Raw genomic sequence first — 12,719 nt, 5'->3', positions numbered from 1 at the left:
ACTTAGAACCTGTCAACCTTTGTCTTTAGAAAGTAGTTCTAGGAAAACTCATTTGGTCGTTTGAAATCACATTGCGCATTTTTTCATTTCTCCAATCTGGTACGACTCGGCCATGCAAAACCATGACACATTCTTTGCATTGTATTATTAGTAATCCTGGAAATTTATTGTGAATTTATATGACCAAATCATTTATTTTTAATTTTAATATACTATGTGCTCGTGAGGGGGGAGGGGGGCTATGGTCGTACCCATTCTCGACACCTCGAAGTTTGGAATTTTGTACGATACTAATAATTATTTTTGATGTTTCTGGCAAATATAATTATTAGCTCTATTTGTTCTTTTTAAAGCTAGTATTAAAAGCAACCCTAAGTACGGAGTGTTTTTTAGCATAAGAAACTATTTGATATAGAGCTTTGATAGTTTTTTTTTGCATTAACCCTTATTTTTAAAAAAAATGTCCCTATGAATATACAAAGTAGAAATTCAGTTAAATGCTCCTTATGTTAAAAACTAAAACAAATATAAATAAAGAGGCTTGGTCTAAATTGCTCTTGAAAGCCTCATCTAAGGTATCCTCTTGAGTTCCTTTCCTGACTTTATATATATATATATATATATATATATATATATATATATATATATATATATATATATATACATATATATATATATATATATATATATATATATATATATATATATATATATATATATATATATATATATATATATATATATACTAGCCACCCCAACACCTAGTTGGTGGGGTGTTTCCCCCCCCCCCCCGCGCGCGTAAGTCGTTACGCGCCATATTAGTTACGCGCCATTGTAGTTGTGTCCCTGTGTCCCACCTGTGAATATATATATATATATATATATATATATATATATATATATATATATATATATATATATATATATATATATATATATTATATATATATGTATATATATATATATATATATATATATATATATATATATATATATATATATATATATATATATATATATATATATATATATATATATATATATGTGATCGGATCTCAATGAAATTTGATATTTAGAAGGATGTCGTGTATCAGAGCTCTTATTTTAAACCCCGAACAGATATGGTGACATTGGGGGGGGGGAGTTGGGAGGGGCAAACCTAAAACTTGGAAAACATTTAGAGTGGAGGGTTCGGGATAAAACTTGGTAGGAAAAATAAGCACAAGTCTTAGGTACATGATTGACATAACCGGAACGGATCCGCTCTCTTTGGAGTAGTTGGGGGGGGGGGTTAATTCTGAAAAATCAGAAAAAATGAGGTATTTTTAACTCACGAACGGCTGATCGGATCTCAATGAAATTTGATATTTAGAAGGATATCGTGTCTCAGAGCTCTTATTTTAAAGCCCGACCGGATCTGGTGACATTGGGGGGGGGGGTTGGGAGGGGGAAACCTAAAACTTGGAAAACACTTAGAGTGGAGGGATCGGGATGAAACTTGGTGGGAAAAATAAGCCCAAGTCCTAGATAAATGATTGACATAACCGGAACGGATCTGCTCTCTTTGGGTTAGTTGGGGGGGGGGGGGTAATTCTGAAAAATTAGAAAAAATGAGGTATTTTTAACTTACGAACGGGTGATCGAATCGTAATGAAATTTTATATTTAGAAGGATATCGTGTCTCAGAGCTCTTGTTTTAAATCCCGACCGGATCTGGTGACATTGGGGGGGGGGGTGGGAGGGGGAAACCTAAAATCTTGGAAAACACTTAGAGTGGAGGGATCGGGATGAAACTTGGTGGTAAAAATAAGCAGAAGTCTTAGATACGTGATTTGCATAATTGGAATGGATCTGCTCTATTGGGGGGGGGGGTAATTCTGAAAAATTATAAAAAATTACGTATTTTTAACTTACGTAGGAGTGATCGGATCTTCATGAAACTTCATATTTAGAAGGACCTCGTGACTAAGATCTCTTATCTCAAATCTCAATCGGATCCAATTTAATTGGGGGGGGGGCAGTTGAGGGGAACCGGAAATGTTAGAAAATACTTAAAGCGGTGAGATCAGGATGAAACTGGATGGGAAGAATAAAAACCTATCTAAGACACGGGACTGGCATAATCAGAACGGATATGCTCTCTTTGGTGGAGTTGGGGGGCGGGGGTTGGTAATTTTGAAAATTGAGGTATTTGTAACTTACGAAAGGGTGACCAGATCTTAATGAAATTTGATATTTAGAAGGATCTTGTGCTTTAAAGTTCTTATTTTAAATTCTGACCAGATCCTGCGACGTTGGGGGGTGTTGGAGGGGGAAACCGGAATTCTTGGAAAACGTGAAAATTGGGGTATTTTTACCTTACGAATAGATGATCGGATCTTAATGAAATTTGACTTTTAGAAAGAATTCATGTCTCTGATCTCTTATTTCAAATCCCGACCAGATCGTTTGACATTGGGGGGAGTTGGAGGGGGAAATCTTGGAAAAACACTTGGAGTGTAGGAATCGGGATGAAGCTTGGTGGATAGAATAAGCAATTGTCCTTGATACGTTATTGACGGAACCATACTGGATTCGCTCTCTTCGGGGGAGTTGGGGGGAGGGGTTCAGTGATTTGGCGAGTTTGGTGCTTCTGGACGTGCTAGGACGATGAAAATTGGTAGGCGTGTCAGGGAGCTGCACAAATTGACTTGATAAAGTCGTTTTCCCAGATTCGACCATCTGGGGGGCTAAAGGGAGAGGAAAAATTAGGTATTTATAACATACGAGTGGGTGATCGGATCTTAATGAATTTTTATATTTAGAAGGACATCGTGACTCAGAGCTCTTATTTTAAATCCTGACCGGCATTAAGTCTCTTACTTTTTCTTTTAAATCAATCTATTGATTCATAGAATTTTGCTAGAGCTCATACCATATGTTCTCTTGGCTCTTAGCTCTTGTTTTTTTTTTTTTTTTTTTTTTTTTTTGATAAATCGAGTGTTTCACTGCGGTTGCTTCGGGGTTGAACTGGTAAACAGTGTTGGAAATCACCTCCAGTCATAAAAATTTTCCCACCGAATGACAAGTTTGGATATGCAATGGACCGCAACAACTGATCCATATTAAGTAAGCCATACTTGGTAAGCATGGCTGCTTCGTTAAGTAGGAAAAGATCTTCTTAAGCTAAAATCTAAAGCTTTGCTTGAACCAGGTCTTATAATCGAAACAGAATCTGAGGAAAGTGAACCTTGAAGCCAAAAGTCTTGTGTGTTGTTAGTCCTAATGGCAATGAAGTTGCTGCTATGCCCGTATAAGCCATACATTTTAATTTATGATTCTTTCCACGCAAAATGTGGTACAAGGTTTTATAAACAAATGTTTCACCTTTACCACAGGGTCCATCTATGAAAAAAAAAAATTTCCCAACATAATTAGGATCATTGACACCTGTAAAATATTGTCAACACCTTCAAGCTGTTTTCCTTGGAGAAGCCGATGCAAAGTATCTCCAGTAGCAGCTGACTCACTAGAATTTAGAAATTCCAAGCTTTCGTTATTTTCTTAGGTCTCAATGTTGTCCATGCCGTATCGTTCCAACCAAAAACTGAAACTTCGACCTTCTATTGCCATTGCATTTAACTTCGATGCAATAATGCGATAAGAACGCTTTACTGCAAGATCTTCATGTAAATTATTTCGTCGCGCATGCCGAATAAAATCTTCCGCCAACTTGTTTTTGAATCTTTCCCAAAGAGATTTTAGATCTGCAGGATTACCAAGAACAAGAATCTGTGCAAAAAGTTTTCGCATTAAAGAATGCGTTTTGGACAGTGCCGATTCTTCTAGGGCATTGAACCACTGTTTATCATCGAATCGAAGGCCATGGGCCAGGCATGCTTTTTTATAGAACGCGGTATTTACCAAGTGACAATAGCGATCACAATTTCTGTCTGTCTGTCGGTCCCGCTTTTGCTAGTTTGGGCACTTCCAGATAAGCTAGGACACTAAAAGTTGGCAGGCGTATCAGGGACCAGACGTTTCCGAGTGTTCATTCATCGTTGTCCCATGCATTTTTTCTATGCCTTTTGTTTTAACTGTTTATTCGTCATCTGCGTGTTTATGTATGTATTTATTTATTTTTTCTCTAAAATAGTTTTTTTTTAATTTTTGTACTTTCTGGCCTGAAGAAACGAACTAAAAAGGTCAGGAGTTATATATATATATATATATATATATATATATATATATATATATATATATATATATATATATATATATATTATATATAATATATATATAAAGGAGTAGATATAAAGGGTTTTTTCTTTTTCAGCTTGGACCTTGGATGGCTGTGGAAATTCCTGATTTAATAGCAAGAGGTGTTGTCATATATAAGGACAAACAAGAATAAAATGTCATTTGTCTGTTTTTTCCTGGTCTTTGGTTTCAATAAATCAGCTTATTTTTATGGCAGCGCCCGCTTTTTTTAGACAATGAATAGGCTATATTTCGTTTCTAATCATGGGGAAAAAACCCATCTTTCTAGACATAAGGAACCTTTCAGTGTTGCAATTATATAGGCTATAGGTATTTTTGATCATTAGTCAAAATTGTATACTTTCCATTCAAGAGACAGATGGATAGTGATTCCACCACCCGAATCCACCCCCCCCCCCCCAAAAAAAGTTAAGAAATAACAATAATTGCCAAGAAATTTGTGTCATTAATTTTTATTTTTGTAATTACAAAAGAAGGATGCTGGTGTCTGAGTACCAATCAGTAACCCTTAATCCAATTATATTATTTTAAAAAAAAGCCATGTTTTTACTTCGCTCTGTAGTTGCGGTTTTTATGGTTGTGTGTCAAGTCAAACAAATATAAATTACCATTGTTTGATTTGGGCGAATTGTTTTAGTTACGATTTTAGGAGTTCAGTTTCTGCGGAATAAGGTTATAAGATTGATAGATAGGCACGATCCCGTGGCCATGATAGATAGACATTGATAGCACCGAATCACTGCTTAGAAAATTTAATATTTTGGATGCTGGGAAATAAAAGACTTTCAAATAGGAGCCCAATTCGTCTTATCGCCACTATTTGACTAGGAGCGCTTCTAGTCTTGTAGTAAAGTCAAAATACGGTTTGACCTTGTACAAATTGCAACAAAATGTTTTTAATTCTTTTCGATAGAGAAAAATGAGCTTATTGATATATTCAAAATTGGCATCGCAACCCTGTGACGGAATGGGCCAAATTTGCACTTAAAGTATGTAGGAGGGGACGACAAGCTAAAAAATATATTTCACGACAATACACAGAAAGCGATCTCTTCTATGGGGTTATTGAGGTCGTAGAAAACGAAATTGAAGGTGAAAAGAGTTCATCACCTGTGTCACATGGATGCTTTTGCTAATTCCCCAATAGAGTTTGAAACGAGATGGTTTAAGTCCGAAAATCAACGAAGTATCATATTTTAGGGAGTAAGGAGTCCTTTTTATGGTTTTCTTGATCGTGGGTAACGTAAAAGGAAAAGAAAATTACTTAGAACCAGCAAAACACCCGCAATTGCAATATTATGGAAAATAAATTACATGCCTCTTCTGTAGAATTGGCTACCTTTAATTGAAACCCTGAGTAGAGAAGTCTTTTTTATGATTGAATAGATGGCGCTAAGGCGTAGAAAACAACTTAATCGAATACCCTGGTCAAGAGAAAAAAAAAAATACAAGGACTCGAGATATATGAAACATGGCTCATTTAATAATGCAGTAAGATTGATTAATATTAAGATTATGGAGTGAACTAGATAACTTTGGTTTCAATTATTTTCAGTGGAACAGCTTACCGTGTCGATTTGAAACTTCCAGGGCATCATAAGGGGAATCTTTAACTGAACAAAAGGCAACTTGTGCATAGAACTACTGCTGTTAATAATGCTGCTACCACTGTTACTACTACTAGCAAAACAACACTACTGCTTCTGCTGCTCCTACTGCTACCACCACCACTGTGATACTATTACTATTATGGCTAAGGGTACGACGGTTAAAACTTGAGGGAATATTGACGGCAAATTTGAACTAAATGAAAATACACTACGTGCTTACAGATTGTCAAAAGGGCGTATCTCAGGAACATATTAAGGTATGAAATTGGAGCTTTTAGAGAATACTGAAACGGAAAGATCAACTGACTAAAAGTCAATATGTGCACGCTAATACTATTACCACTACCGCTGTTACTGCTACTACTTCAACTACTACTAATGCTTAGAGTATTTAGAGGAAAATTTCAGGAAGTCATGAGTGGGAAAATGAACTAAATTAAAACACAATATGAACATATAGGCTATCAAAAGGGCCTATCGGCAATATCATAACAACGGCTAATTGTATTAAGTTGAAACTTCCAGGGCTTGATGAGGGGGGTATTCAACTGAGCAAAAGGCAATAAGCTAACACTACTGCTGCAACTAGTGCTAGTGTTATTACCGTTAATATTACTCCTAGTCCTACGACTAGTACAGCTAGTGCTCCTACTACTATTACTAATTTGACTACTATTACAACTATGGCTAAGGAAATGAAGGTGAAATTTTCAGAGAACATTGAGGGATGGAAGCTGAACTACCTCACAACCCGCCGTCTGTGTTCAGGTTGTCAAAAAGGTGTATTAGCAGTATCATAGGAACGGCTTGGTGTGTGAAGTTGAAACTTATATGGCTTCTTGTGAGGGATTATGAATGAACCAAAAGGCAATATTTGCATTCTACTACTATTATTACTGCTGCTACTACAAAAGCTAAGGTTGTTACTGCTAATCCTACAGCTACTACTGCTACTAGGATTGCTACTTGCACTGCTATTACTGTTAAAGCTAAGGGTGTTAATGTTAAATTTTTTTAGAAATGTCAAAACATTGTTGAACTAAATGCAAACACACTATGCGCATACAGGTTGTCAAGAAAACGTATTAGTAAAACCCATAGATTTATAATTTACTAATACCAATGGTAATACCTCAGGAACTGCTTATGGTATTAAGAGGAATCTCTCAACTTTTCCCGCGTAAATTCTAAAAGTCATCTGAAAAATTGTCTTACCACCAATGCTTGCAACCACGGGGTGTTACGTTCCAGTTTAAGCCAGAGGGACTCAGAAGCCTTTTAAATTGATAGGGTTTCAAATAACAATCAGATTAGCAGATGGGAACAAATCATAGAAAAAAAGCATTATCAGTTAAAACAGTATATATATATATATATATATATATATATATATATATATATATATATATATATATATATATATATATATATATATTTATATATATATATATATATATATATATATATATATATATATATATATATATATATATATATATATATATATATATATATATATGAAATAAAATTACGGCATATATGCAAAAACTGGCACTGCTTACGAAATTTACAGCGATTATGATTAAAATGTTTATATATATATATATATATATATATATATATATATATATATATATATATATATATATATATATATATATATATATATATATATATATATTATAAACATTTTAATCATAATCGCTGTAAATTTCGTAAGCAGTGCCAGTTTTTGCATATATGCCGTAATTTTATTTCAGGTAGCTGTAGTTCTATTAAGTGCAGTTATGACCATGTGAACCTTTGTCCAGTTTTAGCTTGCATTGACAAATGTTGTAGTTTTGCTCATGCATCACCAGTAGCTGAGGTTAAGTTTCCTCCCTTAGGCCCTATTCCAGTATCCCTGCTCAAAGATAAAAATCGTAAGAGCCACTCATCTCCCTTCCGCCGTCCTTTTTTAGTGTACCGCACCCAAAAAAAAATCCCTCTTCGAAGTTCATCGGTCACAGCTCAACAATTAATAAACCCGTCTCAGTTACGAAATCCCCACCCTTACCTTTTGTTACCTGATCCCCCTCCCCGCATAAAGAAGTCCTATTTCCTCTCCCCTACAGTATGCTGCCCTATACCCTCCCTACTCTGCCGGAAACCAGCAATTTCTTGACGGACGTGGATCACCGTTCCCACCATGGCAATTACCAGGTAACAGACGTTTAACAGATCATCCCCATTTCACTGCTATTCCCAGTCAAGCTAATAATATCCCCGTTGAAAAAGAGTGCTCTCCTTCCCCAAACACACGCTCCTCTTGCTCCCTTCTGGCTCCTACAATTAGCAAACAAATAAATGCTCGCTTTAGTAACCGTTTTACTTTTCCTAAGTTCCTTGTTACGGACGCTGAAAGCCTGAATTCCGACAAATTGACCAAACTAGAGGCCCTCTCCCAGTTACTCAAAATTGATACAATTGCTGTAATAGAGGTCCAGACACAGAACCCTGACCTTTTAAAATGAATAACTACTCCCAATTCATAGAACCTCGTCCTCATGACCACCCCCTAGGAAAAAAAGGAGGCGGAATATTATCATTTGTAGGTAACTATCTCTTCCCTAAATTAATTCATGCTCCCAATCTTTCAGATTACGATGAAATCATTTGGGTAAGTGTGAGACCTAAAGTTTTGCCTCACCCTTTTAATTTGATTTTTTTTGCTGCTTTTATTATTCCTCAAATCAAAACGTTGCACAAAGACAGTTATTTTTCCAACAACTACATTGTAATGCCGACTTTGTCCTCTGCAAATTTCCAAGCGCCAGTATTTTCCTAGTAGGTGATGCCAATGACCTAAAGTTAAATTTCTATGCCGACTTTGTCCTCTGCAAATTTCCAAGCGCCAGTATTTTCCTAGTAGGTGATGCCAATGACCTAAAGTTAAATTTCCTTTGTAGTTCCCTCACTTTAAAACAAATATTAAAAATACCAACAACCAAAGGAAATACTACTCATGATCTGATTTGCACGAATATGCACTCTTTCCAACTTTAATCATACATTTGCTTTTACCCATTTCAATTTCCAATGAAGGCCTTCTCGAGTTAGGATCTTGGATTACTAATGAAAACTGGCCAGCTCTTAAGGGTAATAATGACATAAATATTAAAGTGTCTTACTTCCAAAATCTGATTAAAACCAAATACATAGAATCCTTCCCTGAGAAAAAAGTAAAATCGTGTTCTAATGACAAACCTTACATTACTAGTCAGTTAAAAAAGCTAATCAGGCTTAAAATTAGTCTTTTTCAGAATGGTAAAACACCTGAAGCTAACTCACTGCGTAAACATATAAATAAGAAATACGTAAATCTGCTTCTGCGTATTACAAATGTAAAGCCAAGGATTTCTTTTCTACTAAGCCAAATTAGTGGTACACATAATAATATTGATTTCCATTTACAAGAAACAACTGTAACATTTACTGTAACAATTCTTGTCACAGCCAATGATCTGAATAAATTTCTTTCCTCCATAGTTCAAAGCCTCCCTCCCCTCTCTGTTAAAACTGCTTATGATCTACACTCTCCCAATCTCCCTATTATTTTGCCCTCAGATGTTAAGCAAAAATTAAAAACATTAGAAAGTGCAGTACCTGTCCACTAGACATCCCAATTGTACTAATTAAAGCCTTAGCAGACAATCTTTCAGAACCTTTGTCCATACTTTTTAATGAAATTACCTCTACTTTTAAGTTCCCTGATTGTTGGAAACTAGGTTTCATTACTCCCGTAAAAAAGAAGGGTAGCAAACAAGATTTTGCTGTTGTCCGGCCCATTACTCTTACTCTGTTTTTTTTTCCAAGTTTTATGAAAGCCTTTTAGCTGATTGGTTGAACGTAAAAATAATCCCAAATATTGATCAAAGGCAATTCGGAAATTTGCGCTCTACTTCTACCACACACTATCTTGTTCACATTTTGGACACTATATGTAGCAAACTTGAAAAACCCAATATCGGGCTCAATGTTATCGCAGTTGACTTACAAAAAGCTTTTGATTTAATTAACCACAATACATTAGTAAATAAAAACTAACCAGTGACTTCCTAGTTGACCCCTATCTAATAAAAATAATTTTGTCCTTCCTTTCTAATAGAACACAAGTTGTCAAATACCTGAAAGTATACTCTGATCCCCTCCCAATTTAAAATGGTGTGCCCGAGGGAACCATTTTAGGCCAAATTTTATTTCTTACCATGATAAACAGTCTTCGTGTCGATTTCCCGGATAGAGGGAAATTCGTTGACGATTTAACTGTCTTAGAAGCATGTTTTGAAAATCTAAAAAGTAACCCTATAGATATTTTGGATTCAATATCAGACGAAGCTGTTGCTGGTGATATGAGAGTCAATCCTTTAAAGTCAACAGTTTTAACAATTAGTTTCCTAAAAACTCCCCCTTCTTTCTCCTGTCCTATCCTCCCTGAAATATCTGTTAATACTATGAAATTACTGGGTGTTACCATCTCAAGCGACTTAAAATCGGATTGCCACGTTAATGATCTCTTAAAACGTACAAGTACTGCATTTTCTCTCTTCAAACTCCTTAATAAATTTAAATGTCCTATATCGCATTGTTTGAGGATTTTTCTCTCTTTTGTACGTCCTACCCTCGAATACGCTTGTCTTGTTTGGCATCCTGGCATCTCCAATAAAGTGCCAAAATGTGCCTAAGAGTTCAATGAGGTAATCATTACCCTCATCTTCAATGAGGGTAAAATGCCTTACATTTCCCTTCTTCGGGGAACAAATCTAGTCACCCTTAAGAAAAGGAGAGCAAATATTTTCCTTCCGTTTTGCCCACAATGCCATACATAACCTTCGTACTACTTCTCTTTTCCCTAGCGAACATTTACCTCCACCTCCGAACTCCCCCCAAGTTCTGTTTCAAGAAAATTCCCCGTTCTTGCCCCAATAGGGTGTCGAGTTTCCACTGAAAGATACAGAAGAATGTTCATCCCTCATATAGTTGAAATTTTAAATCAATAACCCCCCCCCCCTTCTCATTCCACTTTTATCTTATAGTTTTAGTGTTTATTTTGCAATTGCAAACTTTGTAATTCTTGCTAGCTAGACTTTTGTCTAAATTTGTTTTCCCTGTTGTAACTTAACGAGTTTGATTTTTTATTGATTGCAATTTGATTTTGTACTGACACTAAAGTGTGAATTTGGCCCTTTTCGGCTTGTGATAACTACTTTGTTGAAATAAATCTTATCTTACTTCAGATAAAGGATCAAAATAAACGCTAGGAAAATTTTTGTGCAATAGGAAGGGAAATGTCACCGTGTAGCATCCTTGTGGACATTACCTACATTTTACCACGGACGAATCTTGTTAGACAGTTTGATCCCCGTTGAAAGAAAATTCTTCCCAAAAATTTCCTCCCACGGGAAATTCCCCTAGACAATTTTCCCTCACCCTGTACGAAAAAACGCAAAAAATGTCTGCATGTTTTTAAGAGCAAATACTATCTGTAAGCAATGGACAAGTTAAAAAAATTAAAAAGGCAATTAAACTTCTATATTGTGGTTTTCAGATCGCTTTGTAGTTAGTTAGGGAGGGAAATACCTCAAAGTGTACATTTTAATTCCCAAACAACCCAGTTCTCATTCAAGCTTCAGATACATAATTACATAATTACTTCTAAGGGAGAAACGAGGGGAGGGCGGAGGTAAAAATTGATATAAAACCCTCAAGGACCGTAGCAAAGACTTTTGTTCAAGGGGGATTGTTATTTAGGGTGAGGGTGGGGGGGGGTACAAAAAACCTTTAAAAAACGCATCAAAAATGTAAAATTTATATTTACTCCCTTATGATTTTCGGGGATATTTCTGGTCTTTGCTGCTATTATCATGGTTACAGCGGGAGCTGCAATTTAGTAAAGAGCGTACCACAACCCATATTAACCAAAAGTTAGAAACGTGATTTGAAAAAAACTTCCTTGTGAAAAAAAAAATATCATTTGAAACTGACTCTGGAATGATAACTATTATTTCGGGTCGTCTTAAAAGCAAAAGTTTATTGCGAAGAGAATTTATGGTGATTTAGAAAAAAGTCTGACACCTCTCAAAATGAATTCAGATAAAAATGAAAAGTGTACTATTGGTATCAGCATGGTCGAAAACCCTTACGGAAAAATTACACCCCCCTCCTTGAATAACAATGAAAATGACTTTTTTGCATCGGTAGCACTGGTCTGTCTCCCGTTTTTTTCTTTTCTTTTTTTTTCAGCAGGCCTAGCGGATTATCAGAATATCATAGAGATATAATTAGTGGCTCATTTAAAAGCTATTTCTCATATCTACATGCTTTTTATAAATTCGACCATCTGCAAGTACCATGTGGCACTAAAATGGCGCTTTTTGTGTCATTTCCAAAGGGGAAGGGCTAGCGGGCTATCGAAACATCGCAGACAGATTTTTCATTGTTCGTATAAACGATATTGCTCATATCTACGGTTTCTCTATAAAATCCACCATATTCAAGTGCCAAATGGCACTAAAAATGGCACTGTCTGTGCCATGTCTCAAGTGGAAAAGTTTGGGCTAGTGGGCAGTTTGGAAAAGTTTGGGAAGTTCTTCGAGAGATGTTTAATGGTTCATTTGAAAGTTATTGCTCATATCTACGTGCTTCTTATCAGTTCTATCATCCATAAGGGTCATTTAGCACTAAAAACGGCACTTTTGGTGCTACTTCTTAAGTGGAAAAGCTTAGAAGTATAAATCGGTACTATTGTAATAGCTATGGTCCAAAACCCTTAACTGGAGATTAATAAGAACTCCTCCTGTATACCCCCTC

At 35.7% G+C, this 12,719-nt stretch overlaps 1 protein-coding gene across 4 annotated transcripts in view; it reads left to right on the top strand.

Moving 5' to 3' along the window:
* LOC136030247 (ubiquitin-fold modifier-conjugating enzyme 1-like) overlaps positions 1-4,455 on the top strand; it is a 29,196-nt gene extending 24,741 nt beyond the window's left edge. For all 4 annotated transcript variants that reach the window (XM_065709087.1, XM_065709095.1, XM_065709104.1 and 1 more), the window contains exon 5: positions 4,316-4,455. In XM_065709087.1, the coding sequence (XP_065565159.1) occupies positions 4,316-4,393 (78 nt within the window). In that variant the 3' untranslated portion in view covers positions 4,394-4,455. The remainder of the gene's footprint in view (positions 1-4,315) is intronic.
* The last annotated feature ends 8,264 nt before the right edge of the window (positions 4,456-12,719 follow it).

Source organism: Artemia franciscana, chromosome 1, assembly GCF_032884065.1.
Source record: "Artemia franciscana chromosome 1, ASM3288406v1, whole genome shotgun sequence".
NCBI classification, from domain to species: domain Eukaryota; kingdom Metazoa; phylum Arthropoda; class Branchiopoda; order Anostraca; family Artemiidae; genus Artemia; species Artemia franciscana.
Note: the sequence above shows the minus strand (reverse complement) of the source record. Positions and strands in the feature narration are given on the sequence as shown.